At 32.1% G+C, this 27,934-nt stretch overlaps 2 protein-coding genes across 2 annotated transcripts in view; both read left to right on the top strand.

Annotated features, from left to right (window-relative positions):
* The window catches only part of DopEcR (G-protein coupled receptor DopEcR), a 174,505-nt gene that overhangs the window by 22,032 nt on the left and 124,539 nt on the right, over window positions 1-27,934 (top strand). The gene's annotated exons all lie outside the window — the stretch shown is intronic.
* On the top strand, window positions 77-27,920 carry LOC118187015 (uncharacterized). The gene is made up of 2 exons (XM_035357199.2): window positions 77-299; window positions 26,168-27,920. Exons 1-2 carry the CDS (start codon window positions 202-204, stop codon window positions 27,318-27,320), a joined length of 1,251 nt encoding a protein of 416 aa, XP_035213090.2. The 5' UTR covers window positions 77-201; the 3' UTR covers window positions 27,321-27,920.

Here is a 27,934-nt window from a genome sequence, read left to right as displayed (position 1 = left end):
TAACTTAATATAAGTTATTTATTTCAGCTACTTTTTTATTAGTTTATGTGGCAGCCCGGAATAACGTTGGTCATTTCCTTGGTAACCGTTGTTTTCTTTCAGTTTTCCAGCTAATTTTTAATTCAATTAAAATATCTATGAAAGAACACAGCACATAACTTTACTTGCGTCCCTTTCTCCTCTCTGAGAATTACCACTGGCATGACGCATAACGGTGCTAAGCTTGATAGTACTACAGATGTAAAAGATCGGCAAGACATCAGGCTTATGCAGTTAACAAATATGAAGAAAGATAAATGGTACATTTTTCCTATTTTTAAATTATTAGCATAATTTTTATTTATTTATGAATTGAGTTTTACTTGTTAGTTTTATCTGAAATTCACCTCATATTTAACTGATTAGACGATAAATTATGATAATTAAATTTTTGCCCTAATGTCAGAGGTTATGTTTTCTAATTTACAGGATTTACCTCTTTTCTTGTTCACATAACACTTTTTCCTTCAGATGAAGCAACCATTAATGATAATAAATTCAACCGTTTTATGGAGGTGATTTCAAACGAGAAAAAGGCCAAAGTTATTCAAGAAATAAATAACATGGTCTTTTTTCTTCAAGAAAAAATTTTCTGCTCCGATAGTTGATGTTTATATTGATCTCTTTCATTAAGTAAATATTAGCAAAAATTAATATACTAACGCTGATAACATTTATTATATGCAAAAAATGTAAAACAGTACATACAAATATGTAAAATTGACAGAAGTTCAAACCACGAATCCTCACTATTTATAGTTTGCTTCGACAAAAGCGCATTTAAATGTTTGATTTTTTGCTCAGAAAAGGAGCATCTTTCTCCTTAGTCATATTTGTAAACACCAAAAACAACCTAATTTAGCTGTAAACAACAAAATGTTTCAGTTCATGGTTTTAGTATGAAGTTGACAATATTATCACGAATTTTGTACAAATATAAATAGTTTTATCGAAATTATATGTGAAAAAAATTTTTGGAGCTATAATGCAATATGAAAATATAAAAAGTGGTGCTTGGCCGGAAAAGTAAGAATACAGGGGGAAACTCTACTTAACTTTGAGTAAATAGCTATGTCATTAAATTAGCGAGATGTCGCCAAGCTAGTGATGGCTTTGGCAACCAATTTTTATCACCAAATTTAGAGAGAAAACGCCAAGATTCGCCCAACTTGACCACATTTTGTACCAGCCCCTGTATAGCTGTGATGGATATTGTAATTGAATAAATGCAGTTAATGATATAAGTAGCTGTAACCGTATCCCTCCCTCACTTCTAGTAATTTCGAAAAGTGCGTGAGATTTCTATGCGGCGGGGAAAAACCTATATAAGATCGGAGGGAGCATCAATTTGATTGAAGCACTTATTAGTTCAAAGCGACATAGGAGTAGTAAGATAACCGTGAGAGCTTCGCGTTTAAATGCGCTTTGCACTGCGTTGTGTTTAAAGTGCTTAGTAATTTGAAGTGTTACTACTGAATATACTCTGTAATACCGTGAAGAGCTGTAGAGTATTTATGTCGAAAGTTCCAGAACTCTGAAGTGCTCCTTTTGATAAAATTGATTTTACCAAGCTATCATCGGTCCTGTGTGCAATTCAATCTATTGCGAACCCGTGCGTATGCAACAATATATATATTTATGAATACAAACATTGAGCTCTGACAGTGAATTTTAACAAAGTTAAACCCATTATATCTGAGAGGCAAAAATTCTGGATTCTGGAGATCTCATCCTGAGTTTGATTCTCAGCATGTAATGATTTGTGGTTGTGTATAAGTGTTTTCAAGTTTTAAGCCCTTGAAAATCTAACGTAATTACTATACGTATTCATAGTTTGTAAAAGTTTTGGATACAAAGAATGTTTCTTTGAAATTTTTCTATACTTCTTCCTCACCTTTTTGTATCTATCATTAACTATCGAGTGAGTAACATTAAAATCCATGCAAATTTTGTTTGAAAGAACTTGGGGCATCATTTTTACGTTTCTAAATTTTAGTCTAGGTTTATTTCATACATTATACCTGTTTTCGTAAAGACGAATTATGATTTTACTCAGAAAAATTTACCTTAGTTATGTATTCTCAATCATTGCTTTAAAAATAATAGATTTTACTATTTTTGAAAAAAAAACAAAAGAAGTTAAATTGTTTGCAAAATGCTGCATTATAAAAAAAAATATTGACTATACTCTATTCGCTACAAGTAAAGCACTTGGAAATTAAAACTTCCTACAGTACAGATAAAAGCACTCCTTGGTAAAGTAATTTGTTTAAAAGCGGAAGCTAGAAGCTTAAAGTCATTAGCTTTCTCCATTTAAACATTATGGATTTGACTAAACGAGTTCAGGCCTCTTTTTTACCGGTGTCGTTGATGCTCACACCTCCAAAAGATATTTTAATAAGTAATGTGGATATTAAAATTTAGATACTACCGCATTTGTAAGATTACATCTCGTTGATAAGTAAAATGGCGAGAAGCGAATAAAATATACATGGCGTTACATTTCTAGTAAAACTGCTCAGGCTCTTCAAGATAAATAATTTAAATATGAATTATGCTTAACAAAAATCGTATGGTAAACAGTGATGATTTCAAAATGTTCTTTCTATAATCGAATGTTTTCTTGAATTTTAATTGTTTCTGCTCCAAAATTTGTACAATGTTTATGTAAGAAAACAAATTTTTGCTCTTTAATATAATCACTAGCTTGATTTACCTGAAAACATATTTGTATAGAGAAGTAACTGCATGACAGAAATGTAGGTGCAATCACAGCGGCTGGTTCTCGGTTATAGCGGCATTAGCGAGAAATGGAAATTGTTGAGACGATTTTCGATGCAAAGTAATAATTTATTTTCACGTGCCCTATTGTGTCACACAAATTCCAGTGCTGTAGAATAATAATTCTCTGAACTCCAGGGGTGCAACAAAGGCTGACAGGAGGTAGTCGAACAGTTTTCAAAAGAAAATAATAAGAAAAATGTTTTTCTTTTTAGTTACCCAACAAGTTTGTTAAGCATTATGGCAAACATTTATTTCATTTACGAAAAATACATATTGTTAGCGATAAGTATTTTTACTAACATATACTTAGTATACGACATCGGATACAAGTGTTATAATTTATTTTCCTCTAAAACAAAGCGAAATTATATCACTGTTATCAGTTGCGGCGCATAGTGAAAAAAAAAATGGGAGCTTTTATAAATTTTTTTAGCGTATTCATTTTCTGCTGTTATTATAAGGAATTAAAGGTGTTTGTTCTTTTCCTTGTGTAATTGACTGCACTTTAGTTTCCCCTTCCCTTCTGTAAGTTCAGATTTTTATGCTAGCTAGATATGCTAACCATCTGTGATTCCTTCAGACTGCACATATATTTTTCAAGATTTCCAATTCCAAAGAGACATAATAATTCTACACAGTTTTGCGTCTTTTTTATAGCCATGCTTTTAAATTGTAGAGATAAAAATGTATCTAAAATGTAAAACGAGTAGTAGAACTAACACAACATTGAAATTAATAGTAATGTTACTAACCCAGCTGTTATACTTTTACTTTTTGTACACGCAAATGTGCCATTTCTAATTTTTAAACTGATCCTTGCGATGATTGATTCTGTTTTGTTTTCAGGTACATATATATATTACCAGTAAAAAAAATGGGTACTATTCTGTTATCGGTACCAGATTCAGATATCTGTAAAAGCTGACGAACTTGCGAAAAATTCGAAGCATAAAAATAATCGCCAAAATATTTACGATATGGTAAAATAAAAGAAAAATATAAAAGAAAAAGTAACAAAAAAAATCTGAAATGTTTCAGATTTTAAATTACGTCCAAAGGGGCGTTTTTTAACATTTTGTGTGTTACCTTTCTTTATTAAATATCATGTTCCTCGCACTTAAACCATAAGATCCAGTGCAACAGCAATATCGCAAAATAGTTTTAAAACGAGCATATCTTTAGAATTTCCGATACAGAGACTCACGCGCTGGAGATAAAAATGTTTTTTCTGCACAACGTTGCCATTGCTCGCTTTGAAATCCTTGAGTTTGTTAATCAAAAATTCGTCAAAGTTTTAAAAAATAGGAAATCGATCATAAAACAAATTTCAAATTTCAAATTTGGTCTTCCACATGCTCATATTCGTTGGAGGATTACGTTATTCAAAATTCGATGACTCTATGTACCGTTATTTTATGACAATGTGAGAAATATACATACATTTACGCAGATTTTCATTATTTAATTTCTTCAAATATAATTCAGGACTCTAACATTTTTCAGGTCATTTAAAACTTGTGAAAACGCTTGCACTTTAGGACGCTTTTGCCGCCACATAAGCTCGATTAAATAAGAATGAAGTTGGTTACAGTCAATGCCGCGTTGAGGTTTATTTCCGCATTTTGCACTGCCCCATAACTTTTCAATAATTTGCGTATAACAACCAGCATCGAGATCTATAAAATTCTATTTATGGTTAAGACAGATATGTTAAAATCCGGCCTCCCTGAATTCTTCAGTGTCATATCCTTTCCAACAGTGTGAGTGTGTATAGTGTCATCAATTACATTTTCTTCAATAGCTGGTTCCGGCAAAGTTCCTAACAGACTAGCTTGGCACAGCGACTAAAAGATATTCTTTTGTTTGTTGGCAGAGCTCGCCGTACACCATCTGGGCCAGAAGGATATGACCGACGTTGTTTTCTCAACGCGAAAACCGATTCTTGTCAACTTCGACAGTATACCAGTGCCGCCTATTTTAACTGACGGTCTAGATATTGATCCACGGCCATACACTTCCTTCATATAACTGTTCTAATAAATAATAGTGCAATGATTCATATGAAGTTGATACCGGCCAAATTCAAGAGAAGTTAATACTAAACACTATATATAAATTCCATTAAAGAAATCGATTTCCATTAAAGAAATTGATTCTCGACCCTTCAAACCCATTTTGAAAACGTAATACTACATTTTTTTCTCGTCACGTCATAGCTTCACATCTCCACTTGGGTGCTTCCTTCGAACTGAAGGAGAACCCCATTTCATGATTTTCGTGCTGTTTATTTCAGAGTAAATAATTCATGAGGAATTATTTACTCTGAAATAAACAGAATCCTGAATCTGAAAAATCCTAAAGAAATTGTAGGGAAGATGTTTCCTCCTCATTAGCAAAATCCCAAATTTTCATATCCATGGTACATGCAATGGTAATAAAAACACAAGTTAACGTTATATCTTTATAATTTGTATTCTCGTTGCCAATTTTGAAAAGGCACGGGTTATTTTACTTATTTAAAAGTAAGCATTGGCAACTTCATACGAACCAGTCTGTTGAAAAGTTTAGCAAAACATTTGGAGAGGACTCCGCTCCCGTTAATAAAAACAATATCAAAAATAATTAAGTAAATGGAGTGTTAAAATCTGTAATGACCAGAAAGAGACCTAAGTAAAGCTAATCCATCCTCCGCCACCTGACCTTATTTGTATAAACCAAATTCTTAAACTTTCCTGAAACTTTAGAAGACAATGAATTAGTGGCAATTAGTATGTCTTAATATGAGTTCTATTAAGTTCATTAATACCATTTTTTTTTCTAAAAGGGAGTTATCTGCTTACTGTGGCATTAATTAATCAACTCAGGTCATCCTTTCTCATCATACAGCAGCACACTAAAGACAGATTAAATCCTAGAAAATCAAGGTAATGCACAGTATTGTTGTCATTAGTACATGTTCGCAATAGATTGAATGCACTCAAGTCCAATGATAGGTTGATAAAATTTATTTTACCAAAAGGAAAGCTTCAGAGTTCTAGAACTTTCCAAAAAAATACTCGTAGAAGTGTTCACAGTATCACAGACTACAGTTGTAGTTACACTTCAAACTGCTAAGAACGTTAAACATAAAGCTACGCAAAGCGCATCTAAAGAGCGAAGCAAACCCAGAAATATCTCACTACTCCGAACTCACGCTAAATTAACAACAACTGAGAGCATATGTCCGGCCTCATATAGTTTTCACCCAGCCCCAGAGAAATGTCTAATACTTCTCAAAATTACTGGAAAGCATATGAGAACCGGGTAGGGCTACTGTTGCATATAAAATCAATTACAGTTATTCAATTACATTACCTATTACAGAGATACAGGGACCGGACCAAAATATCGCTTTATGTGACAAAAGTTTAGTTTTCTCCTTTTAATGAATGGATATGATAATACTTACGTATTAACGTAACCACCTTGGCGCACTTTGGCAATTTTGTGCAGATGAAAAGGTTAAAAATTAATTATCGGATGCAAGATGATGGTTTTCGAGCCTTGTTTTAACAAAATATTCAAAAACTATCGATACTTATGGTAAGTCGGTAAACATTATCAACATATAAAAAAAATACTTTAGAAATTACTACATATTTAAATTATTCGATAAGTATTATGTGATAGATTAAAAAATAAATAAAACACGTACATTCATCATCTTTTTTGCGCTGTTCTTCTCTAGAAGTATAAAGCAATCTATTTTCGCTTAAAATGTACCAGAGAACTGCGGGATTTGCTCTCGCGTAACCCTTGGTAACAGCAATTATCGAGGAAACGCATTTTCTCGTTCTTCCCTTTTGAAAATTTTCAGCAAAATTCTGTTCTGCTCCAGAAATGTTACCTCAGTTTTTCCCTTGCTAGCAAATTCCACAAGCTCATATTTTAGAACTAAGTTAAAGCAAAAAAATATCACCGTTTGTTTACAAAAATCTTTTGAACCTGGAATACCATATAAAAGAACACATACGAAAATGGGGGCTTTGCTTGACTGAAAGATTGCGCATCATTGCCAGAATTTGGGACATTCTGAAAATTTGGCAATCTCTACTAAGGTGGTTGTATTAATAAGTGCCACCGATATTATTATTGCACTTTCAGGGGTTTAAATCTGAAAATAATTCGAATACTTTAAATTTGGTGAAAATGCTATTTGATTCTTATTTTTGAAAGTTTCCTATGTTTATTTCTATATTTGCTTCATAAACTGCGTGTTTTTACCTGTCACTATAGTCTCTAAATTTAACCTTTATACCTATTAAACTATCTCAATTTGAATGAAATGGTCGCTTAAATTCTAATTTATTCTAATACACTACTCATTTATTAATTTATTTGGGATTTATTAAAGGGAAGAAAAGGAGTCATTAAAAAGTCGCTTTTTGAGCTTTATTTCTAAATTAAATTTGCGTAATTATCCAACAAAGATTTCTTAATCGTATTTTTATACATCCTGTTATTATGTTAACATTCAAATTAAAAGAAGTTTAATCTTACTAAGCATATGTATATAGCCTAACTAATTTTTACTACTTAAAAATTGATATTAAAACGATACAAATCGATTACATTTAAATTCTGTAAATTAAATTATCAACTATAAGTTTATACCACTAAAATCTTAACAACGAAAAGTATTTCACAAACATATTTTCCCTATTTATCTTGCTTCTTTTATAATTAACATTTCTAAACATTTTCTGGTGAATGAGATGAGAAAAGAAGGAAAAAATATTCAAGCAATTTTTGTCTTAATGTTCTTCGAATACTTAATGGAATGCTTTCTATCTTTTAACCATTATTAATTTCTTCCTTCTCGGCTTTCAAAGAAAGTGAAAAAGTGGTTGTCGAAACTTTTAAACAAATTATGAAAAGGCATGAATTAGTAGCGCTGAAAAAGCAAATAGCATTATTAAAAATGCTATTATATAGTTTAGAAACTAATAAATTTGTTTTAATGAAAGGGAGAGTTACATTATATGAGAAGTCCTTGAAACTCAGAGCTAATATTTCTCAAAGAAGCTTCAAAATATAAAATATTGTACAATTTATTACAATGGGTTTTTATCCCACAATACCTATTATACTACTTATTACATAAATCTGGGAAAGGTTTCTTTTCAAGCAATTTAAATTATGCGCTAGTAAGGAATGATAAACCATGATTTCTTTCCCGAGTGTATTTTGTAATAAATTATTAGAATGACTTTTTTGTACTTTTTACCACATTTGGCATCTTAGTAATGTTAAATGTAGTCATCTTTTAATTCTACTGAGATGCTAAACTATGTGATAAAAGATGAATTTATCAATTGGCTTACTTAGGAACTTTTATATAATACAGACATATACTACACAAGTAAATACTACACAAGTAACAGACTACACAAGTAAAAAAATCAGTGATGTCTGTACTTTAAACTTTGAGAAATTCTTCAGATTTTACAGTACACCGAATAGAACGACACCAAAATAATGACTTCATTATGAAAGCAACTCTGCTTTTCACACCTGATTAGTTATATTTCGATAGAAGTTAATCTTTTTTCGTGCAATTAGTATACGTAAAGTATACTAAACATTTCGAAAAACAAAATTGGACACTATATTTTTGTTGTTGTGGGTATTTCTTAAATGATGTGGCACAGACTTGATGTATATGACTTGATGACTTGATGTATTGTGGAATAATTATTCCAGTCTTTTGCTATAGCCTTTGATATTTCAAACTTCATGTTTCTCCCACTACTTTACTAAATTAATCTTCAATTCAAGAATTTATTAAATTCTTCAATTCAATTCAACAGCTTCATAGCTCTGATGAGAGATAGTCGAAAAGATTCAAACTATGTATTGGAACACATTTTCTTTTTTCTTGCGAAATGACGATAAATAGCATCTCCATCAAACTCCATCCGTGGAAGAAAGTTAGTTTTTTAAGATTTACATACAATAGCATAATTCTTTCATCAAAAAGGTTTTCAGTTCCTTCTCCATAAGATAATATATTGTAAATTTCTTCTGTCAGTGATTAAATCTAGCAAACGTTTTACCTGTAATAATGGTTGGCTGAATGTATAATAAATTTAAACTGTTGTTTATGTTTTCACGGAGTTATTAATTTGACGCATAAATTACCAATTATCATTTTGCTCAAGGATATTAAACAAGTTACCAATTTAGTATAATAATAAAACGCGGTAAGGATGCGAGTCACTGGTCATCAGTAAAACTTTGTGTTGCCACTCTGCAAAACGTGAGATATTAATGTTTAAAATTTAATCAGAAACTTCGGCGATAGAAAAGAAATATGTTGCCACTTACAATATATTTGCCTTCCGAATTTTATAAACGAAGTCATCGATTTAAAAGAAATACGTTGTCGCTGCCTGAATTAAAATATTTTTATCATCCACGCGGATGAGTTTTGCCGTTCAGCAAACCGTAAGGCATTTATTTCTTCTCTCATATTTATTCTATTATTAATTAACAAACTAAGCGATTTAAAAGCATTAAATGCAGATTCATTTCACTTATTATTAATATTCTTACGAAATGTCCAGGCGCGGTAAGATGGCTTCCCCTCAAAGAAGATTCAGGGTTGCCATAAAATGACAAAAAAGGCAGGGTTGCCACATTTGACGAGAAATCGCTCATTTGGCGATAAAATTGGCGATATGTCATGGACGGATGGATAACCTTCTAGAACGAATTCTTACCGGTTTAGCCCAGAATGTTCTCGAACACAAGTCAAAAGCTGTATAAACCCTGCTGGTACGCGAAGAGTCGGTTAGTGTGCCTCGTCTTGCGAGCTGATAGTCAGTCATTGAGCGAGTGCCTCGAAGTCAAGCGCCGAGTTGGTCGTCAAGTGCATCGAGAGAGTATTTTAGTGTATCGCAAGTTAGTGCATCGTCGAGTTAGAGTGTGCTGAGTCGAGAGCTGTACTCTTGTATATCGTCGAGTGCAACGCGAGTTGTAACGTGGAGAGTCTCAAGTCTCAAGAGTACGTGAAGTTCCGAGAACGACCGAGCAGAGTCGGGAGCTGTACTCTGGTACTTTGCAGTGAAGCTGCCTCGAATGTTATAGTGATAGTGTGAAGGCTGTGTCGTTGATTGTAATAGCGTTTTTATAGCAGTTCTTCGACTACTGTAAAATGTGATTTTGGAGCTGCCCTGATTAATATTGGCTAAATAAAGTGTGTTTCGATACTTCATAAAGTATCGTCGTTATTCACTCCAAATCTACGAACCCCGTACGAACGTAAAGGAAGAAAATAACGTAGCAATATGTTACTAACAATTACTATTGAATTAATTATAATAACTATTCCTTTATTACTAAATTATTAAATGAAACCGGGAAACTGCACTAGTTGGATTAAATAGAACCATTTGTGCATATAAAGAAGAGCGTCCTTTTGTATGTGTAGGTAGTTTACACAATCTGAAGTTTTATTTCGATCTTGATGAAATTTTGCACACTTCACCTTCAAAATAAGAGAAAGGTCATTGTCTACATAAGATTTCGCAAAAACTGCTCTGCGATGTCTGTACTCAAGGTCTTTTATATTACAACGTTGCACTTACGTTCGCCTGTTTTAGGTTCACGTCGCCGTTGTTGTGTTCCCGCTTTTATTGAAAGTCATACATGCTAATCAAGGAATTTATAATTATTTTCTATGAAAAATAATACTCGTACACAGTTTCAATTCTTAAATTAAGTCTCCCGTCTTGGGTTGACGTCCTAGATGTTGCGCGTCCGCTATCAGTTCTGTGTAAAACCGTTAGAAGGCGCAATGTTCCTTTATTCTTTAGAGCAGTGTAGAACCTCTAAACCAGAATATAAATGTGCTGTCTATTAGTTTTCGCGAATACTTCGAAAATAGTGAAGAAATCAGAGGAAATGGACAGTGATTTTTAAAAAACTCATTGCCAAAAAAAGACATAACCGATAACAAGTAAGATAACAACCGATAACAAGACATAACCGATAATAAGTACGAGTTCTTATTAAAACCATTATATGGCACCGTTTGGTTCTAAACAGAACTATTTCACAGTTTTATTCTAGTTTGGTAAAATGTTTCACACTTCACCTTGAACCAAAATAAGAGGAAATTCACTGTCTGTCAGAGACTTCGGAAAAAACTAAATCCCATTCCCCTAAATGAAACCTCTTCACTCTGCGTAAAGCCCAGGGAATGCCGAGTACTTCAACTAGGGTGGCATATTATAGCGAAGTGTGTCATCGGTCATCAGTCATCGGTATAGGGCGTTGCAAATATGGGGCAGTGAGGGAGGAGCAGGAATGGAGAATGATGAACAAATAAAATGTTTGACACCTTGAAGTAACCTTGAAGTAAGGTTGTAATGAAGCATGCTCGAAGGAAGGAACTTGAAACTCTAGCACGTCCGGCCAATTTCCGTGTTTATAGGCTGAGCATTTTGCATTGATAATAAACCGTTGAGTATTTTTAAAACTATAGTATATATATATATATATATATAACTGCGCATTTTGAAGACATTTAAATTAAAATCTTTTACTCTCTTAGAATAAAAAGATTACAATTATCAGTTTTTGTAGATAAGGCGTAAATAATACAATATAAAATGACATAAATTGAAAGATAAATTTTAATAGTTCTAAGAATTAAAAGAGAATAGAAGGGTCACTTCCTGCGAAAATGAAGCCGAATTAAACAAAATTACAGTTTGCCTCTCTTAGAATCGCTACTATTTTTCGTTTATTTTTTTTCTGTACCCGGCCACTTTATTTCCCCAGTTAGATCATTTTTATCCTTTTACTCTAAATGAAGAAGATTTATTAAATATAAATTAAAATAGGCTATTTTAACTTGACCTATTTTACTTATTTTCAACTTTGTGGTCTCCTGAATCTTATCTACGTTTTGTTAGTTTTTCAAATATTCTATCTGTATAGTAGTACATATATTTACATATATAAATATTTAGATTCTTAAATTCATGAAATCAATATACAAAAAGTAATAACTTTAGGTTTAATGATTCTAAATATTACAGTATGGGCATAAATATTTCTATAAATTATTTTACTTATTTATACAAATGCCAGACATTTCACGACTAAGCCAGTCTTGATCTTGCTTTCCAATACTTAACAGTAGAACTAAAAGATAATAGTGCAGTTCATTCGTCACTACGCTCCTTATTCATGGACTGTCCAAAGAGTTCATGGACAAAGAGTATGGACAGAAGAGTCCTTAAATGAAATTTTAAAAAGATGTGCATTCAGGCAATCGGGCTGAGTTAAAAGATGAAATAACGCCACTGCTACCGACGAGGAAAACCTGGAATAACTAGCTTCTAACTAGTGAGACACTCCCAGAGCTTTTCCTTAATTTCATTTGATAAGTAGGGGCAAACCTTCCCTTAAATTCTAATTTAATCAGAAGTCTTGCAGAACTAAAAGTCATATGATTATTAGTGGTTTGTAGAATTAGTCGTTCCTTTCTTTACCAGGAAATCGACTCTTTGATTTCCCTTAACGCCATAATGAGCAGGAATCCACTGCAAGATAATTGAGTAAGCCAGAGTGTTGAGAATCTTGCTACATTTGTAAATTCTTTAGGAAGTGCAAAATACACTCATGTCCATAAATTAAGGATAATTCGGAGTCACGCGGAAATCGAACTCTAAAATAAATATATCACCTGTAAAATCACTACACACATCTTCAAGAATCATATGCAAATTTCAGGAAGTAACCAGATGACACCGATGGTACGTCACAATGACGAGAGTGTAAGAGAGTGATATATAAGAATACAGGCAAATAAGTAAAATTGTTCGCAGGCGCTTTATAAGCATTTCAGTGAAATAACCGAATAGTTATGACACAAAGGACACATTTGGATGATTTTTTACGTGGTAGAATTATCGGCTGTCTGGTATGTGGGCGTACCCAATTGGAAGTATCAGACGAACTTGGAATTGTCCAGCCTGTCATCTCCAGGCTTTGGCAACGATTCCAATGTGATAGTAATGTGAGTAGACGTTACAGCACAGGTCGCCTCAGACTTACAAAGCCGAATGAGGACCAGTATTTGGCAGTTACTTCCAAAAGAAACAGGCGGAGCACAGCGTCAGACCTGTCTCGTCAGCTCTCTTCAGCCACTGGTACGGCAATTTCAAGGCAGACCGTGTAGAGAAGCTTAGGGCAGATTGGTCTACATGCTCGTAGACCTGTCAGATGCGTTCCACTTACTGCAACTCACTGCCGCCTGCGGTTAGCCTGGAGTAGAGAGCATGCATTGTGGACACCGCAACAGTGGGCTTGTGTGATGCTTTCCGACGAGTTCAAGTTTAGCTTGCAGTCTGATTCTCGCCGGACTTTCATATGGAGAGCTCCAAGTACCCTTTACCACCAAGAAAACATCATTGAACGACACCGTTACGGTGGTGCAGGAGTGCTCGTTTGGGGTGGAATTATTCTGGGTTCCAGAACTGACCTGCATGTTCAAATTGGAACCATGACAAGCCAAATCTATCGGGACGTCATTGTGGAACAACATGTACGTTTGTTTCGGGGTGACATGGGCGCACAATTTGTGTTTATGGATGACAACGCCCGTCCTCACCGTGTAAACATCGTAAGCGAATGCCTTCAATCGGAGGATATCACCCGTATGAACTGGCCAGCATTCTCACCGGACTTGAATCTAGTAAAGCACGTGTGGGACATGCTTGGGCGACGAGTTGCAGCCCGTCAACCTCCTCCTACATTTCTACCGGAACTTCGGAGAGCATTGCTTTTTGAGTGGTGTAATATCCCCCAAGATCAGATCGATAATTTGATACTCAGCATGCCTAGGCGTTGTACGGACTGTATTGCATCGTCTGGGAAACATACAATGTAATAACAATCATACCAACCATGTAATATTTGTTTTTTGTAAATAGGTATTTTTTGTAATTTGCTCCAGGAAGAAAAAATCGCTAATTTTTTTAATAATATCAAACATATAACATCTTTTTTGCTCTTTACCTTTTGTTTAATAAATAAGCTTTACAAATAAGTCAACTTTGTTTTGCTTCTAACTCTTCCTTTGTCTGATTTTGCATTATCCTTATTTTATGAACATGAGTGTATATTGTTGGATATAGCCTGCAACAAGGCTTTGGTATCAGACAAACAAGTACCCCGAATTGTTTCAGAGCAATAAAATACTCTCAACTTCACCATCAAAATGGGTAGTATCTCTTCCCACTGCCTTATTAGAATGCAAAATGATTATTCATGCATCAGTTCCAGTACCTCACTCAATCATGAATCCGTTGGTGTAGACATAGGTCCAGAGGTTACTGGGATATCGTCTCTCAATAAACATTAGTGTATTTCAACATACACTCCTTCCTTTTCTGGAAACGTTTTTGATTATTGCCTCTTGTCTTTCAGAAATACCTTGTTAATAATTTATATGTAGTCAAACCATTATTTAAAGAAAAGCTTGCTGCGTTACTACTTTTATATTTAAAGACACTTATTAAAGGGAGTATTGAAATCTAAATCGGAGTTTTCTTTAAATCAAGACTTCATCTTAATTCAGTTCCAAACTTGATATTGTTTATAAAACGCTAAACCTTTTATTTGTACTTATATAATTATTCAGCCTTTTTGTATTCATAAATCACAAAAACTATTATTTAAAAATATACCATGTTTATTTTTGGTTTTATACTTTTCAAAAGACACCAGTGAAAACCGTCGCTAAACTGAGGATAGGGTTTTGTTCGTAAGTATTTAATCGCTACTAGGCAGTACTTTAAATAACAAAAACCAAGCACATTTAAAATCAAGCACAAAGCTTAACTATTTACGTTAGGTTTTCAAACCTATACACTTTATTTAAGGTATGTAGACTATTATTTTGTTTCATATCTTAATATAATACTTCGTTAGTTACTATAACTTCAAAATTTGGTAGCTATGAAAATGGCAGCAATTATAACATCTTCGTTTACATTATCAGTTCCTCAAATAACATCAAAAGAAGTAGGAAGTTTCTAAATCCTTTAATAACTGTATTAGGATACTAAATCATTTTGAGGGAATGAGCATATACATTATATCTTCGTTTTAAATGGAATACCATTTTAACACAAATAACAGCGCTAACCGGAATTATGCAGTGGATTTCTGTTTACAGAGACATGTCGTTAAATTATTATATCACAAAGTAAAGTAATTAAAAGAGGAGAAATTAACTCGTAAAAGAGAAAATGCTTCATTTTAAACGATAAGAATATTTTCGTATATATTCTACTTTTATATCATAGCTTAAGAATTCAAACTAATCTTTTGCAGACCTAAGAATAATGTTTTCTGTTAAAAAACCTTACATATATAAACAGAACTATTTCATAAGTGTAAAGAGGGAACTAAAAGTTGTTGCTAATAGGATCATTAATTAACTGAAATATTCGTTTATTAGGGTACGTCTTCAAGAACAGATCTCATTTAATAAAATTACAAAAGCTTTTTTTAGATAGAACGGCGATTAATTTAGCTATACACCATACTTCCAGTACCGAATTCGAAACTTCAATAATTTTTACGTCTAAAATGTTAAATCCAGGCAGCATGAATCCATAAACATGCGTATCTTCTTGTAAATAAAATGTGCAATACGCTTATATATACGTATATATAAAAGCACGCGAAACATACGCACATATTTTCAGAATCATGTTGCTTTCATAATATTTACTATTAAATTAGATAATATTCATTTAAAACTTATAAAGAATTTGAGCAAATATTGCCATTTAATGAGGGAGTGATCATACATTTTGACGTGTGATATTTTTGCTTTCTTGCGAAGTAAAGAAAGCATTGTAACCACGAAAAATTCCGGGTATCATATTTCAACAAAAATATCCACTTTGACCGCTTTCAAATGCAATTTAACAATGTTTTTGCGTGACATCTGTACGTAAGGACAGAATAAAGGACTCTTTTTCCCAAAATGGGTTGCCGAAAAGGATTTAAAATGGATTCAGAAGAGACTTTTTCGTGACGTCTGTACGTTTGTATATATGTATCTCGTATAACTCAAAAACGAGTAGCCTCAGAACGCTGAAATTGTGTATATAGGACTGCTATAGTATGTATATATATATACCCACTCTGTTACTGGCTCGGTGACTTTTTTAATTCTTATATGTTGGTAAATTGCATTTTTTGCTTTAAAAAATATTGAATTATGTTGTTAGTATCTTCGCGTTAAGGTTTTTATGCCTTTAGTTACTTTGCATGCAATAGTTGTAGAATTATCAACAATTTGTTGTTGTAGCATTTTTTTAGAATGTTTGTTATGAATTGTTTGTAGAATTATCAACAAGTTGTTTGAGTGCGGCTAAGTCTAATTTTTTTTTACCATAGCAGCCATATTTGTTGATATTTGAAACTTAGCAGAATAGCGAATTAAGTCAGTCTCTGCACCTTCAGTGTCTTTTTGCCGAGAGGGACCAAAAGTAAACTTTCAGTTTTGTGCACAGAAAAATCTGCCTTCTTGCCTGCTGGGCGAATTACTTGTTTCTGCTTAGAAACTCTAATTTTATTTGTAAAAATTGTTTTTTTAACTTGTTTTAACTATATTTGCTGTTTTATGTTTTTCTATATTTTTCCATTTTTAATCAAGATATTTTGTGTATTTATGTATTTTTGCTTTGCCACGAAGGGAAAACTGAATTAATTGAATGAGAAATATATCTGTAATGAAATTCGAGAAAATAGGCTTAAATGAAATACAGCAAAAAAAAAAAAAAAAAAAAATGCATCTAATTTAATATTCCGTAGAGAGAAGTCATGTGGTGTCTTAATCAGATTTTTTTTCAGCATTTTACTCATAGCAAAAAGAAAACAAGACAGGAATTTCTCAGCTGAAATTGTATTTCCTTGAAAAATGTAATGTAAATAAACGAAAATTTCCTGCATTATATTTCTCTGCAGATATTTTCATTCTAGTAGCAGACCTTAAAGGGGCGATGTATCTGCGTGTTTGTTATATAAAAGAACTAAATATTAAACATTTTCTCAAATTTTCTTTTTTGTTTGTTTTGTTTTAAATGGTATAAATTAAAATATTTTATCGGCATTGAACTTATATTTAAGAAGGCTAATATTTGTCTGAAAAATTAGGGTAAAAACGTATTTATTCTTCTTCGTACGTAATTCATTCCAATAAGTGTTTTTAAGACCATTTTATATCTGTTAAGTTTTTTAAAATGTATAATCACATATTTGGGAAAAGCAATAATATGTGTTAGAATTATTCGAGATCAGCTTCATAATGGATCAAGACGTGAGATTCAAAGTCAAAAGAATTTGGAACTACTGAGCAAGATTTCAATTCCCTTGTAGCTTATAAATCCAGCGTAGTTGTTCTAAGATCAAACAGGAATTTTGTTTTCCCAGATCTATAGGGACAGTCTAAATGGCCCCGATCAAAGTTATTTTGAATGATATTCCCACCTACGTAAAACGGATAGCATGCTGATCATATTCAAATGACGTATATTGCAATCTCATCCATTGTCACAGAGTAGAAATTTAGCTACAGTGTATGAAAAGAGCATAACTTTCAGTGTTATTCAAATGCCAAATCTTTCAGAAAGCAATGCCCATCGTTTCCATGCTATTTGCTAGTCAAGATATCCTCTCGTGTCTCGCTTCACGGATTTCGATGAATGGAATGAGCCTGAAAACGTGATGATACGATGTGATACGATGTAAGAACATGAGAATCGTGTCGTACAAATATTGTGACTTAAAGGCTTAGTTATTTCGTATTTCAGGCGCTTGATCGTTTGGCACAGATATCATGGCACCACATACTCTTTCAGTCTCTGAAACCATTCGTTTAGGCTGAAGCAGAACCGAATTTTTGGCATTAAACGGCTCCATTTCCGTGGTTTATGTACACCTCTCTTGTTCGTTTGAAGCAATCATAAAGAGGTGTGTGATAGGGACTCTTTCTAACAGATCACTTGCACATCTTCCTAATAGTTGGGAATCCTAATGAAAAAGGTTTGGTTTGGTAGGTCATGGCACTAGGATTATCTACCTAAGGGGGAGATGCCTCCATGCAGGACTTTCTAAGCTTAATGAAAAGGAGTACTCCAATAAAATGAAGTAATTTGTTCTCAAACTTTGATTGCTAGACATATCGAGGAATATTCCATAGTTATTTAACACTATGATTTAGCTTTCACACTCCCTAACATGGACTTGTCAAAGTTTTGTAGGAAACAGTAAAAATAAATCTCTAATTTATGAATCCAACATCGTCCAGCTTGTAGTTATGTTTGTAGTCGTTCGACTACAAGCATAACGACTACAAACATAACTACTATGCAGAATGTTTCGATAATCCACAGAAATGTTCCGGCAGACCCTTTATTCTTTGACATTTGACTCATTCTCGATAGACGGAGGCAAAATCGTACAGAAATATCAAGTCAGAGAAGATTTACATATATCTATCAAACAACTCTTCCTTCGAGTCTGGCCTGTCATAGTATACATGAAATAATATGAAAAGCAAAAACAGAATTAAGTATTAAATTCAGATGTAACATAGGATGTACAACACAACATAGGGTAACATAGGTTGTTAACATAATTCACATGTAACATAGGACGTTAACAGTAAATCAAACCAACACGCAGATAAAAAGCAAAATGAGCAAAAGAGCCCATGGAAAAATAAAACGCAAAGCTGAAAACTAACTTTTATAAAATTATCAGATGCTTATTTATGTGTTTCATATTGTTAAGGATTTGGTATTTAAATAATGTTAGTAGAATTGCAAATTGAATTGTTTTATTCCTCGTGCAGTGCAGCGCGTGACGAATATTAAAAGAAAGCTAAGTCGGAAAATTTTAAATACAAAAGCGAATGCATTTAACGTTTAATAAATAAATATCTATTTTTGATTTCGAGCAATTGCTAGAAATTTCTTGTTCATTTAAAAAGCTTATATAAGCGGCATGAAAAACCTCTCAATTCGTTAGTATTTGTTTTATGAGTTTGGTTTAGGAAAATGCTATTTGTTTACTGTAGCGAATTCCAGAATCAGCTTTCTCTACGTTTCTCTGTCTTTGAATTCAGTTCTGTTGAACGTTATAGTAGTTTAAAAGATAACTACTGTGAGATTATGCAACATTAAACGAATATCTAAAGAAATTCAAGCATTCTGTTTTATTTTTAGTGATAATAATAAATTTGATTCATTCTTTAATCAGAGTTGTTCATTCAACCTGTAAGCACGCAACAATATAATAATGAAGGATATCTTTTTTTCCGCGAAGGCGGGCTTTCAGCCCACTTGGCCAATACTAAGGCCAGAAGTGGTGGTCACTTTATCATGGAGACATCTAATAGGTGGGCCCCTTTCCTCCTATGAAAAGACTGACCAGTTACCTGGAACTCGAACCCGAGTCCTTTGGTATAGCAGTCGGCTAATCACTATATCGTCTGGGCGGCATGAAGGATATCTAAGAAGCTTATCATTAAGTTTTATGTATTCCAAATATATTTATCAACCATTAACTATCAACATATTTGTTTTTTTTTTCTGACGTAATGCCAAAAGAATATTCATTGTGTTCACTTCATAACTCCTCAAGTTTTGTTTTTATGATTACCTAGAAATTTTTTATCACTTTTTGTAACATCAGATACTGGTTAGATACTAGTACTTAAGATTAAACATTATTGAATAATTTCATAATTCCAAAGCAACCCGCCTTGCAATAGTAATCATTCGAAAATCCATCAAATAACTCGATGTTAGGTCTTGTACAGGAAGTCATATTAATCACTTAGTTCATGAATACAAATATTGATTATTTGTGTATACCATTAAAAGCTAGCGGATACGATGTAGCATCCTAAATTATTTTTCCCAATATTTATATTTTTATTTTATGGTGATTTTAAAAATTCTATTCAACAAAATATGATTCCGCGCTTTACTGCCTACATGCGAATTTAAGGAACTAAAGAAAAGTTCATTGATACAGTTATCGGTTTTTATGAAGATAATTTATAATGCTGATATTCGAAAATTCTTTTACAGAGTAACATTTTCATTTTCAAATATTTAAATGACACTATTGATTCAATGAACCAAAAAACTCTCGGATGCTGAATCTATCTGAGATCCTAGAAACAGTTTCAGTAACACGAGGTTACATTCTAAACTTTCAATTTTACAATTCTCTTTCCTAAATGATTGTGAATGATATTAAAAAACAGAGCTTTTAATATTTCTCTGACCATCTTTAATTGATCTTTCTGTGGAATCCTGCTTACAGATCAACAGAAAAACGGCATTGCAGCCTCCTAAAGGCACCTGAGGGGAAAACATCAACCGAAATAACAACTCTCCACTTCAAAACATCGGGTACTGAGTTGAAGCAGTTTCTTCCTAGCTTTGAAATAGAGTGGAATTTTTCGTTTATTCTGGAATGGTGAGATAAGGGAGCGGACAATGACAGTTTCTCGTACGTACTGATGACGAGCGGAAGCACTTGGAGCTGTTGCACTTGCCGCGAAGGTTTCGACACTTTCTCAGATCGATACTCAGATCCAGATATCAGAACGACGGAAAAGCTACTTACCGGAAGAAATGCCACAGGGGTCGTTCATAAAGTTACATTTTAATGTTCGCTATTTTAGATTTCTCTATGGTTAGGTTTCATTTTCATTATAATGATGCAGAATAAATTTAAGCAGTTATTTAATGATATTTCACAGACTCAATCGATCCCTTATTTCACAACACATCACATTTAAGAGAATATTATATTTGCTGAAATTCAGAATAAGAGCAGAGAACTGAAGATTAATATTTGATAATTTATTTTCACGTTTCCACTCTGATTAACTGCGAGTTTCCTTCCTGAAAACCAATCAAAATTTTCAAGTAGCTAGTGATCAGCGATAAAGATTTGAAAGTTATGGCCATTTTTTTAATTTTTTCAATCGTACAAAGCTTAGCAAAATCGTACAAGATAGTTTACAGAGGAGATATAGTTATTTTAGATATTTCAAAACAGGATTGTCAGTAATCTAAGAATTCACTATCAAGCATATTAACGGATTTTTTTTCTGGTCAGTTGCTTTCGTTAAATCTTTAAAACTAGTATACAAAGTATTAACATTTAAGATTATGTATGAAATGTTCGTAGAAAATTCGTCACATCCTTTATTATTGGTGAAGAAAAGGTAAATGATTTCAAATATATTTTATTTAAAATATCATTTCTTTTATACAATACTTTAGATCAGGCATTAAATAAGTCTAAAGGTTTATAATTGCTCAAATTTATTTATCAATTTCAAGATTATGTTGAATTAGGAATTTGCACGTATGCTGATCATTAAAATGTTCGTCTCTAGATATTAAAAATCAGTATTTTATTGTTTTCAAGCTAACTGAAATGATAACTTCGCTAATTTATTTATTTACTTATTTAATTATTTCAGTTTTATATGATGTTGCGTTTGTGTAGGTACACATTTTTGAACCTTTAAGAAGTATCTTGAACATATGTGACAGACATGTCAATAACTATGAAATTTTGCATTGCTGACTGTACGTATTAATTTTCTCTCTGGTGGCTTCATGAATAAGTTAGGCGGCTGCCACAGCCTTGGACTTGGATTTAAATCATGCAGAAGATATGGATGTTTGTAAGTGTATAGTGTCTTTGCGTCATAGGGACACTTAACAAGCCGAAAGTTTTCTATAGAGATTGGGGGAAAATGAAGACGAGTTGAATATCCCCGGATCTGTTCCTGTGGGTATTCTCCTTCAAAACTGGGACTGAACCAGCAAATTCATACTGTAATCTACTATCGGGTGCCCAAGGTCAACGACATGAGCAACCCTTTCGGCTACAACAAAATTCCTAAATCTGATCTGATGTTACTGTCAGACAAGTGAGATAAGTCACGAGTCACAACACAAACATAGTATATTAATTTTAAAATCTGTCTTTTGAATTTCAATTATATGTACGGAAAGCATTTCCCATTTAAAACGATTTATAGTAAGGCCAAAGTATGTTCATTACATGCTTTTAATCCATTTATTTACCTTTAAATATTCTTAAAAGAAATATTTTACCTATTCGATTACAACACATTTTTATTCAAATACATGTTTGTTGTTATAAATTAACCACCAAAAGAGCTGCAACAATTGTTTCTAATCCCTATTTTTCTCTTTACTTGTAGATAATAGATAACAAAGCCACGAAACATAACAATTCAAGTAAATTGTTTTGTGATAAAAATGTCTGTTGATGATCTGAAAGCTCATTTTCACTTAGTCAGCTTGAAGTAGTTTCAAAGATTTAATAACTTGGTATTGATATTAGTAGGATAAAATTTGGATGTTTTTTTTTTCCTAACCGTAAACGATAGACAATAAAAGTTTTAAAAATTACAACAGTATGTCCAAAGAAGATCTCACTTCAGATTCAGAAAGTATTTTAGCGGATGAGTTGGATGAAAATGATGAGCAATGTAAAGTAATTCTTTATGAAGAAAAACCAGTATTAAGTCACAGTTCCTCACATCAATCTCAATCTCCCTCTACTAGCACCAGACATATCTCAGAAGGAAACGGGGCAAGAATAGTTATTGAAGAAATACGAATTAGGGAATGGTACGCCCTTTAAAAATGTTTCAATTATACTATAAATTTACCATTTAAAATATCTGTATTTGATAAATTCTAGAAACATTTTATGAAGAGTTCTGTTTAATACTCTTATAGAATATTTAAGCACTACTCATATGTATTAAGCAACCCAATATGGGAGTGAAACGTCCTCGTTTAAGTTTGGGATAGAAACGATGATACAAGTAGTGCGATAAATGCTTAAAATAACAAAAATAATTCATTTTCTAATTTAGGAAGATTTTGAATATTTAACATAAATAATACTAAAACATTTTAAGTAACTATAAGTAAAACATTTTTAAGTTGAGATATTATTTAAATATTTTATCGCTATAATGAATAAATTATGATTAAATAAATTTTAATTATTTATTGTTTACATTTGTATAGTTATTTATATATGTATATTATAAATCATTAAAGATATCATTAAATAAGTATGATTTCTTTAATGATTTACTCATTATACTAACTAAATGAAGATCTTGAAAGCAAAAAGCCAAGTAATTATACAAATCTGCGAATAAATGCACTTAAAATACATCTCTTCATAAAAAGCTTAGAAAAGGCTTTTTCTGAATTTTTTTAAATTCCCTGAGATGAGTTTTCATGATATTTTTAATCGTTCTATACTTTTAATTGTTCTACATCTATGGTATTTAATCGCTATATGTATAATTATGGTATTTTAATCGTTCTATACAAAAACTCTAATTTTAATTTATAATAGTTCTAAATCCACATTTCATCGCTGGCTGTGTAATTATTACAAAGAATAAAAATTTTAATTATTCTATAAATTTGATACCTTTTCTTCCTCGTAAATATTTTATGAGAAGGAATTTTTCTGAAAATATCCTTTTTTATCAGAAAATGTCATCTAAATTTACCACTTTTCTTGAAATTATTTTGTTTCCTTTTTGCTTTGTAATTTAATCTCTTGTTTATAATCATTAATAAACATTTAGAAATATTACGAAATTTAAAATTTTCTTTTCGAAGTTGGTTTAATTGTTAGAAGAAGTATTTTAAATACTAAGTGAAGAAATAGGTGGATATAAATACGACGGCATTTTGCTTGTTTGAGTAGTGTGTCTACCTTGATCACACGGGTCCTGATTTTTGAAAATAATCTCTCTTTAAAAGAAGGATGAATGCCTTAGAAGGCAACAAAACTGCTCAAATTATGCAGTTTTTAGTCAAAATACTAACAGGTACTATAGAAAAGTTTTGCTTTTCAAAGTTTTTCTGCTGCATTCTTAAAGGATTTATATATCATCTAATAAAACCTTAATATATTATATGAGTTGTAAGCATTTATCATTATCAATTACAGAAATTTCAGATCTATCTTTTAAAACTATTTGCATCTTTCGTGTTAAATAATTAAAAAATGGCTATTATTGAATATTTAGGGCAACATTGCCGACATATGGACATCCCAGTCTGATCAAAAATCGTCGCCTGGCTTTGATAAACAAGATAAATTCCCCCTTGTGAGAATTTGTGATGTTAAATTATTTAAACGAAAATTCTTTCATTGCATGAAATTCCGATTTTGAGAGAGAATATGTAGGTGCTTAGCTCCCCAAAACAAAATTTATAGAAATTTCCTAGGTAAAAATAAGCGGAAGAAATCCTTTTTTTTTTTTTTTTTTTTTTTTTTAACTAAAAGTTTAGGACCTGAGATCAAGAACTAAGGTGAAAAGATGACGATATTTCACTAAAAAAGAAATACACTCATTTAATTGTGATTAGTTTCAATGACAAAGAAAACTTTCTGAAACATTAATGCAAAACACACTTTTATTTTTATTATTTCAATAAGCATATTTATTTTAGTCACGAATGAAAACAGCATAGGTTGTTTTACATTTTTAGAGATTACTTTTTTTCGGTAGTTTTTATTCTTACTTTTCCGCATAGCTTTCTCTTAAAATTTCTCTCGCGTTACATTACACAGAAAAATACAATAATTTTAATTATAATTTCACTAAAATTGTCTATATAAATACAAAATCCAATACAATATGTTTTGCACACTTGCAATTAAAACTCATTTGTTGAAATATTTTTCATATATTAATATAATATTACCAATAATATGAATTATAATATTACCAATTTACTGTACTAAAAATACAAATCTAGAAGATGACCGTTTGGGGAGAAAACTGTGTTTATAAGGGGAATTCTGAATCTTGAATTAAACTCTTGGCTTATTTCTTTAGTTGATATAAAAAGGCATCATAAAATGCAGATTATACACGAAGATTACGTTCATGTATATATAAAATAAATTTTAACGTTCAATATCTTCAGCATAAAAGAAAAGTTATGATTCACCTAGTACATAAACACTTCCTCGGTGAGTCGAGTAATTTAATCTTTTTGACAAACAGCAATAAGCAGGATAGAAAATACTGATCATTTCAATCTTTCAGTTTCAATACAAAAATTTTAAAAATATTGCAGTGCCCATACGGATTCGTATTAGATTGAATGCACAATTCCGATAATAGGTTAATAAAATTTATTCTTATCAAAAGAAATATATCAGAAGTCTGGACCTCAAAAATATTCGTACAAGTGTTCACAATATCAGGCAGCATAATCAGTAGTTATACTTCAAACTACTAAAAAGGTTAAATACAACGTAATGCGAAGCACATTTAAAGAGGAAGTTATTTGGATATTTTAATTCACGCAGAACTAAACAACTCGCAACAACAGTAACTAAGTAACTCAACTTAGACGCTCTCGGCCCAGCCTTTTATAGTTTTCAACCGGTCGCGAGATATTTCTAGTACTTTCTGTTTCTCGAAATTACCGGAAAGCAATACGACGGGGAAATGACGGTTACAGCTAACATAGTGGTCAATTGCATTTATTCAATTTCAGTACAAATTACTGAGATAACCATTTCATCAATGTTAAATGCTCATGCCCCTCTGTATTCTTACTTTTTCGGGATAGCTTTCTCTTAAAATTTGTTACATTACACAGAAAAATACAACAATTTTAATTATAATTCCACTAAAATTGCCTACCTAAATACAAAATTCGATACAATATGTTTTGCATGCTTGCAATTAAAACTCATTCGTTAAAGTATTTTTCATATATTAATATAATATTACCAATAAGTACTGTACTAAAAATACTAATCTAGAAGATGACCGTTTGAGGGGGGAACTGTGTTTAAAAGGGGAATTCTGAACCTTGAATTAAACTTTTGACTTTTTTATAATTCATTTTTATATATGTGAGAAAATATGCACTTGTTTCTCTTGACATAATATAAAACATAGAAAACATTTAAAAATTAATTTAAGAGAAAAGAATAAGAATTAAAGACTGCTGTTTTGCCTTTAACCTGATAATATAATGTTGGAAATAAGTTATGATGTCTTTTACATTATATACAGACTTTGATTTTAAGTTAATTTCGTAAGGTATTCCTATTTTTATGTTAGAAAGGTTCCTCTTTTGAGATTCTTTTAAATCAAATTAGTAGCAGAGTAGTAAAATAAATTTTTAACATCATTATCCTTCTCTAGCCTCATCCATGAAAACGAAAACTGCTGTTCAGAAAATGATGAACTCACTGGAAACATTCTTTATGAATTTCCAGATGATTCTGATGAGGGCAGCGATGACAGTTTAAATAATATCACAAGGAATACGCAGTCTGCACATAGTGAAGCTAAACAAAGTGAAGAATTCTCTGATGATAGTATTCAGAAGCAAGGTAAAACTGTAGGATCTCAAAATCTGAGGCAACCAACTTACGATCTAACTAGCAAAAGAAATGGTTATAATATATCTGAGTCTAAAAGCAAATCTAAAGCAGATGGCTTTGAAAATATAATAATTTCTAGAAATATCGACGCAAATCACAAAAGAAAGACATCCGATTTGAAAAGAAAAGCTCAGGAGAAATTATCAACAGATGATGATGAATTAGATGGTAACGAAACTCCACGTGCAGCGAAAATGCTTAAAGATTCTTCAAATGAGTTGAAATTTTCTTCTCGTGAAATGATGTCTTCAGTGAATGAGTCCGCAGAAGAGTACACACCTATGGATACCAACTCAGAGGACTTCTTTGCTGATGCAGAAGACAGTTCTAGTTCCGACAATTTTGAATCAAACTCTGATCGGGAAATTAATTTAGAAAATTCTACGAACATGAGTAGATGCAATGAATTTACTTCCGTATCTAGCAAAGTAGTTAGTAAGTTAAGCTTTACTAATACTCAAAGCAGCAGCTTCGATAATTCCCAGAGTTCTACATTCCCAGGTTTTACAGTTGCTACACCACTGGAAAAAAATCCGAATGAAGATCAAATCAAGGATCAAGACAATGACTTAACTTCTGGACGAAATTCTGAGGCAACTAAGGTAATTCCTGTTGCCAGCTTACAAGATAGCACGTCGACCATAACAAATGAAGAGAATCGAAACGATCAACCAGCAGCAACCTCTAATTCCTTGAAAATCCGTTCCGAAGTCTCCCGACCAAAGAAATGTCTGGTGTGTCGAAAGAGGCTTGGTCTGGTTCCTATTCAGTGTCGCTGTGGAGGTCTGTACTGCTCCATCCATCGTTACGACAGGGAACATAACTGCACTTTCGATTACAAAGCTATGGGAGCGGAAGAAATAAGGAGAAATAACCCACTTGTAATTGCAGAGAAAATTCATAAGCTGTAAAGGATTGCATTTAGAAGAACGAAAGAAATTTTAGCTGCATTATTCTGAGCAAATAAATTATTTCACTATTAAGAATCATGCAAAAATTTCGATTGATGAAATCTAATCACGAATGCAAATTTTTATATAGAATCCTACACAAAATTCATTGTTGATTAAAAGTTATTAATTTTAAATCTCAGACATGATTTATTTCATATTATCGGATTTATACATTTAGTCTCGTAGTTACTCTTTAAAATTTTACAGTTGCTACATTGCTAAAAATTTTATTTCGACCATCTCATATTTATTGGATTAATATTCACTAAAAATGTTTAATATATTTTCGTTATAGCATTGCTAGATATCATTCAATTTTCACATACATTTGTATTAATGAATCGTTAAAGTACTGTGGTATATAAAACAACAGATTAGGCACTCTCTAGAAATAACATCACACGAGAAAAGAGAAAGAAATGTATCCTTCAATTAAATAATTAAATAAATAAATAGTAATTCTACCTCTTCAAAACTTGTGTTCAAAAAATTTTTATTTAAATTTCAGTTTAAATAGACTTCGTTTTTTTACTTACCTTACTATATAGATACATAAGTTCACCCGAAAGTTC

The sequence above is a fragment of the Stegodyphus dumicola genome, chromosome 9 (assembly GCF_044657685.1).
Source record: "Stegodyphus dumicola isolate Sdum_Otavi_A_Nest chromosome 9, ASM4465768v1".
Lineage (NCBI taxonomy): Eukaryota > Metazoa > Arthropoda > Arachnida > Araneae > Eresidae > Stegodyphus > Stegodyphus dumicola.
The sequence above is the reverse complement of the archived record's forward strand: the minus strand, read 5'-3'. Positions and strand labels throughout refer to the sequence as shown.

Bases quoted from the DNA above. Each gene is read 5' to 3' on its own strand.
- LOC118187015 (XM_035357199.2), top strand. From the start codon at position 202: ATGACGCATAACGGTGCTAAGCTTGATAGTACTACAGATGTAAAAGAT. The intron at 300-26,167 runs GTACATTTTTCC...ATCCTTCTCTAG, and splicing joins AATATGAAGAAAGATAAATG to CCTCATCCATGAAAACGAAA.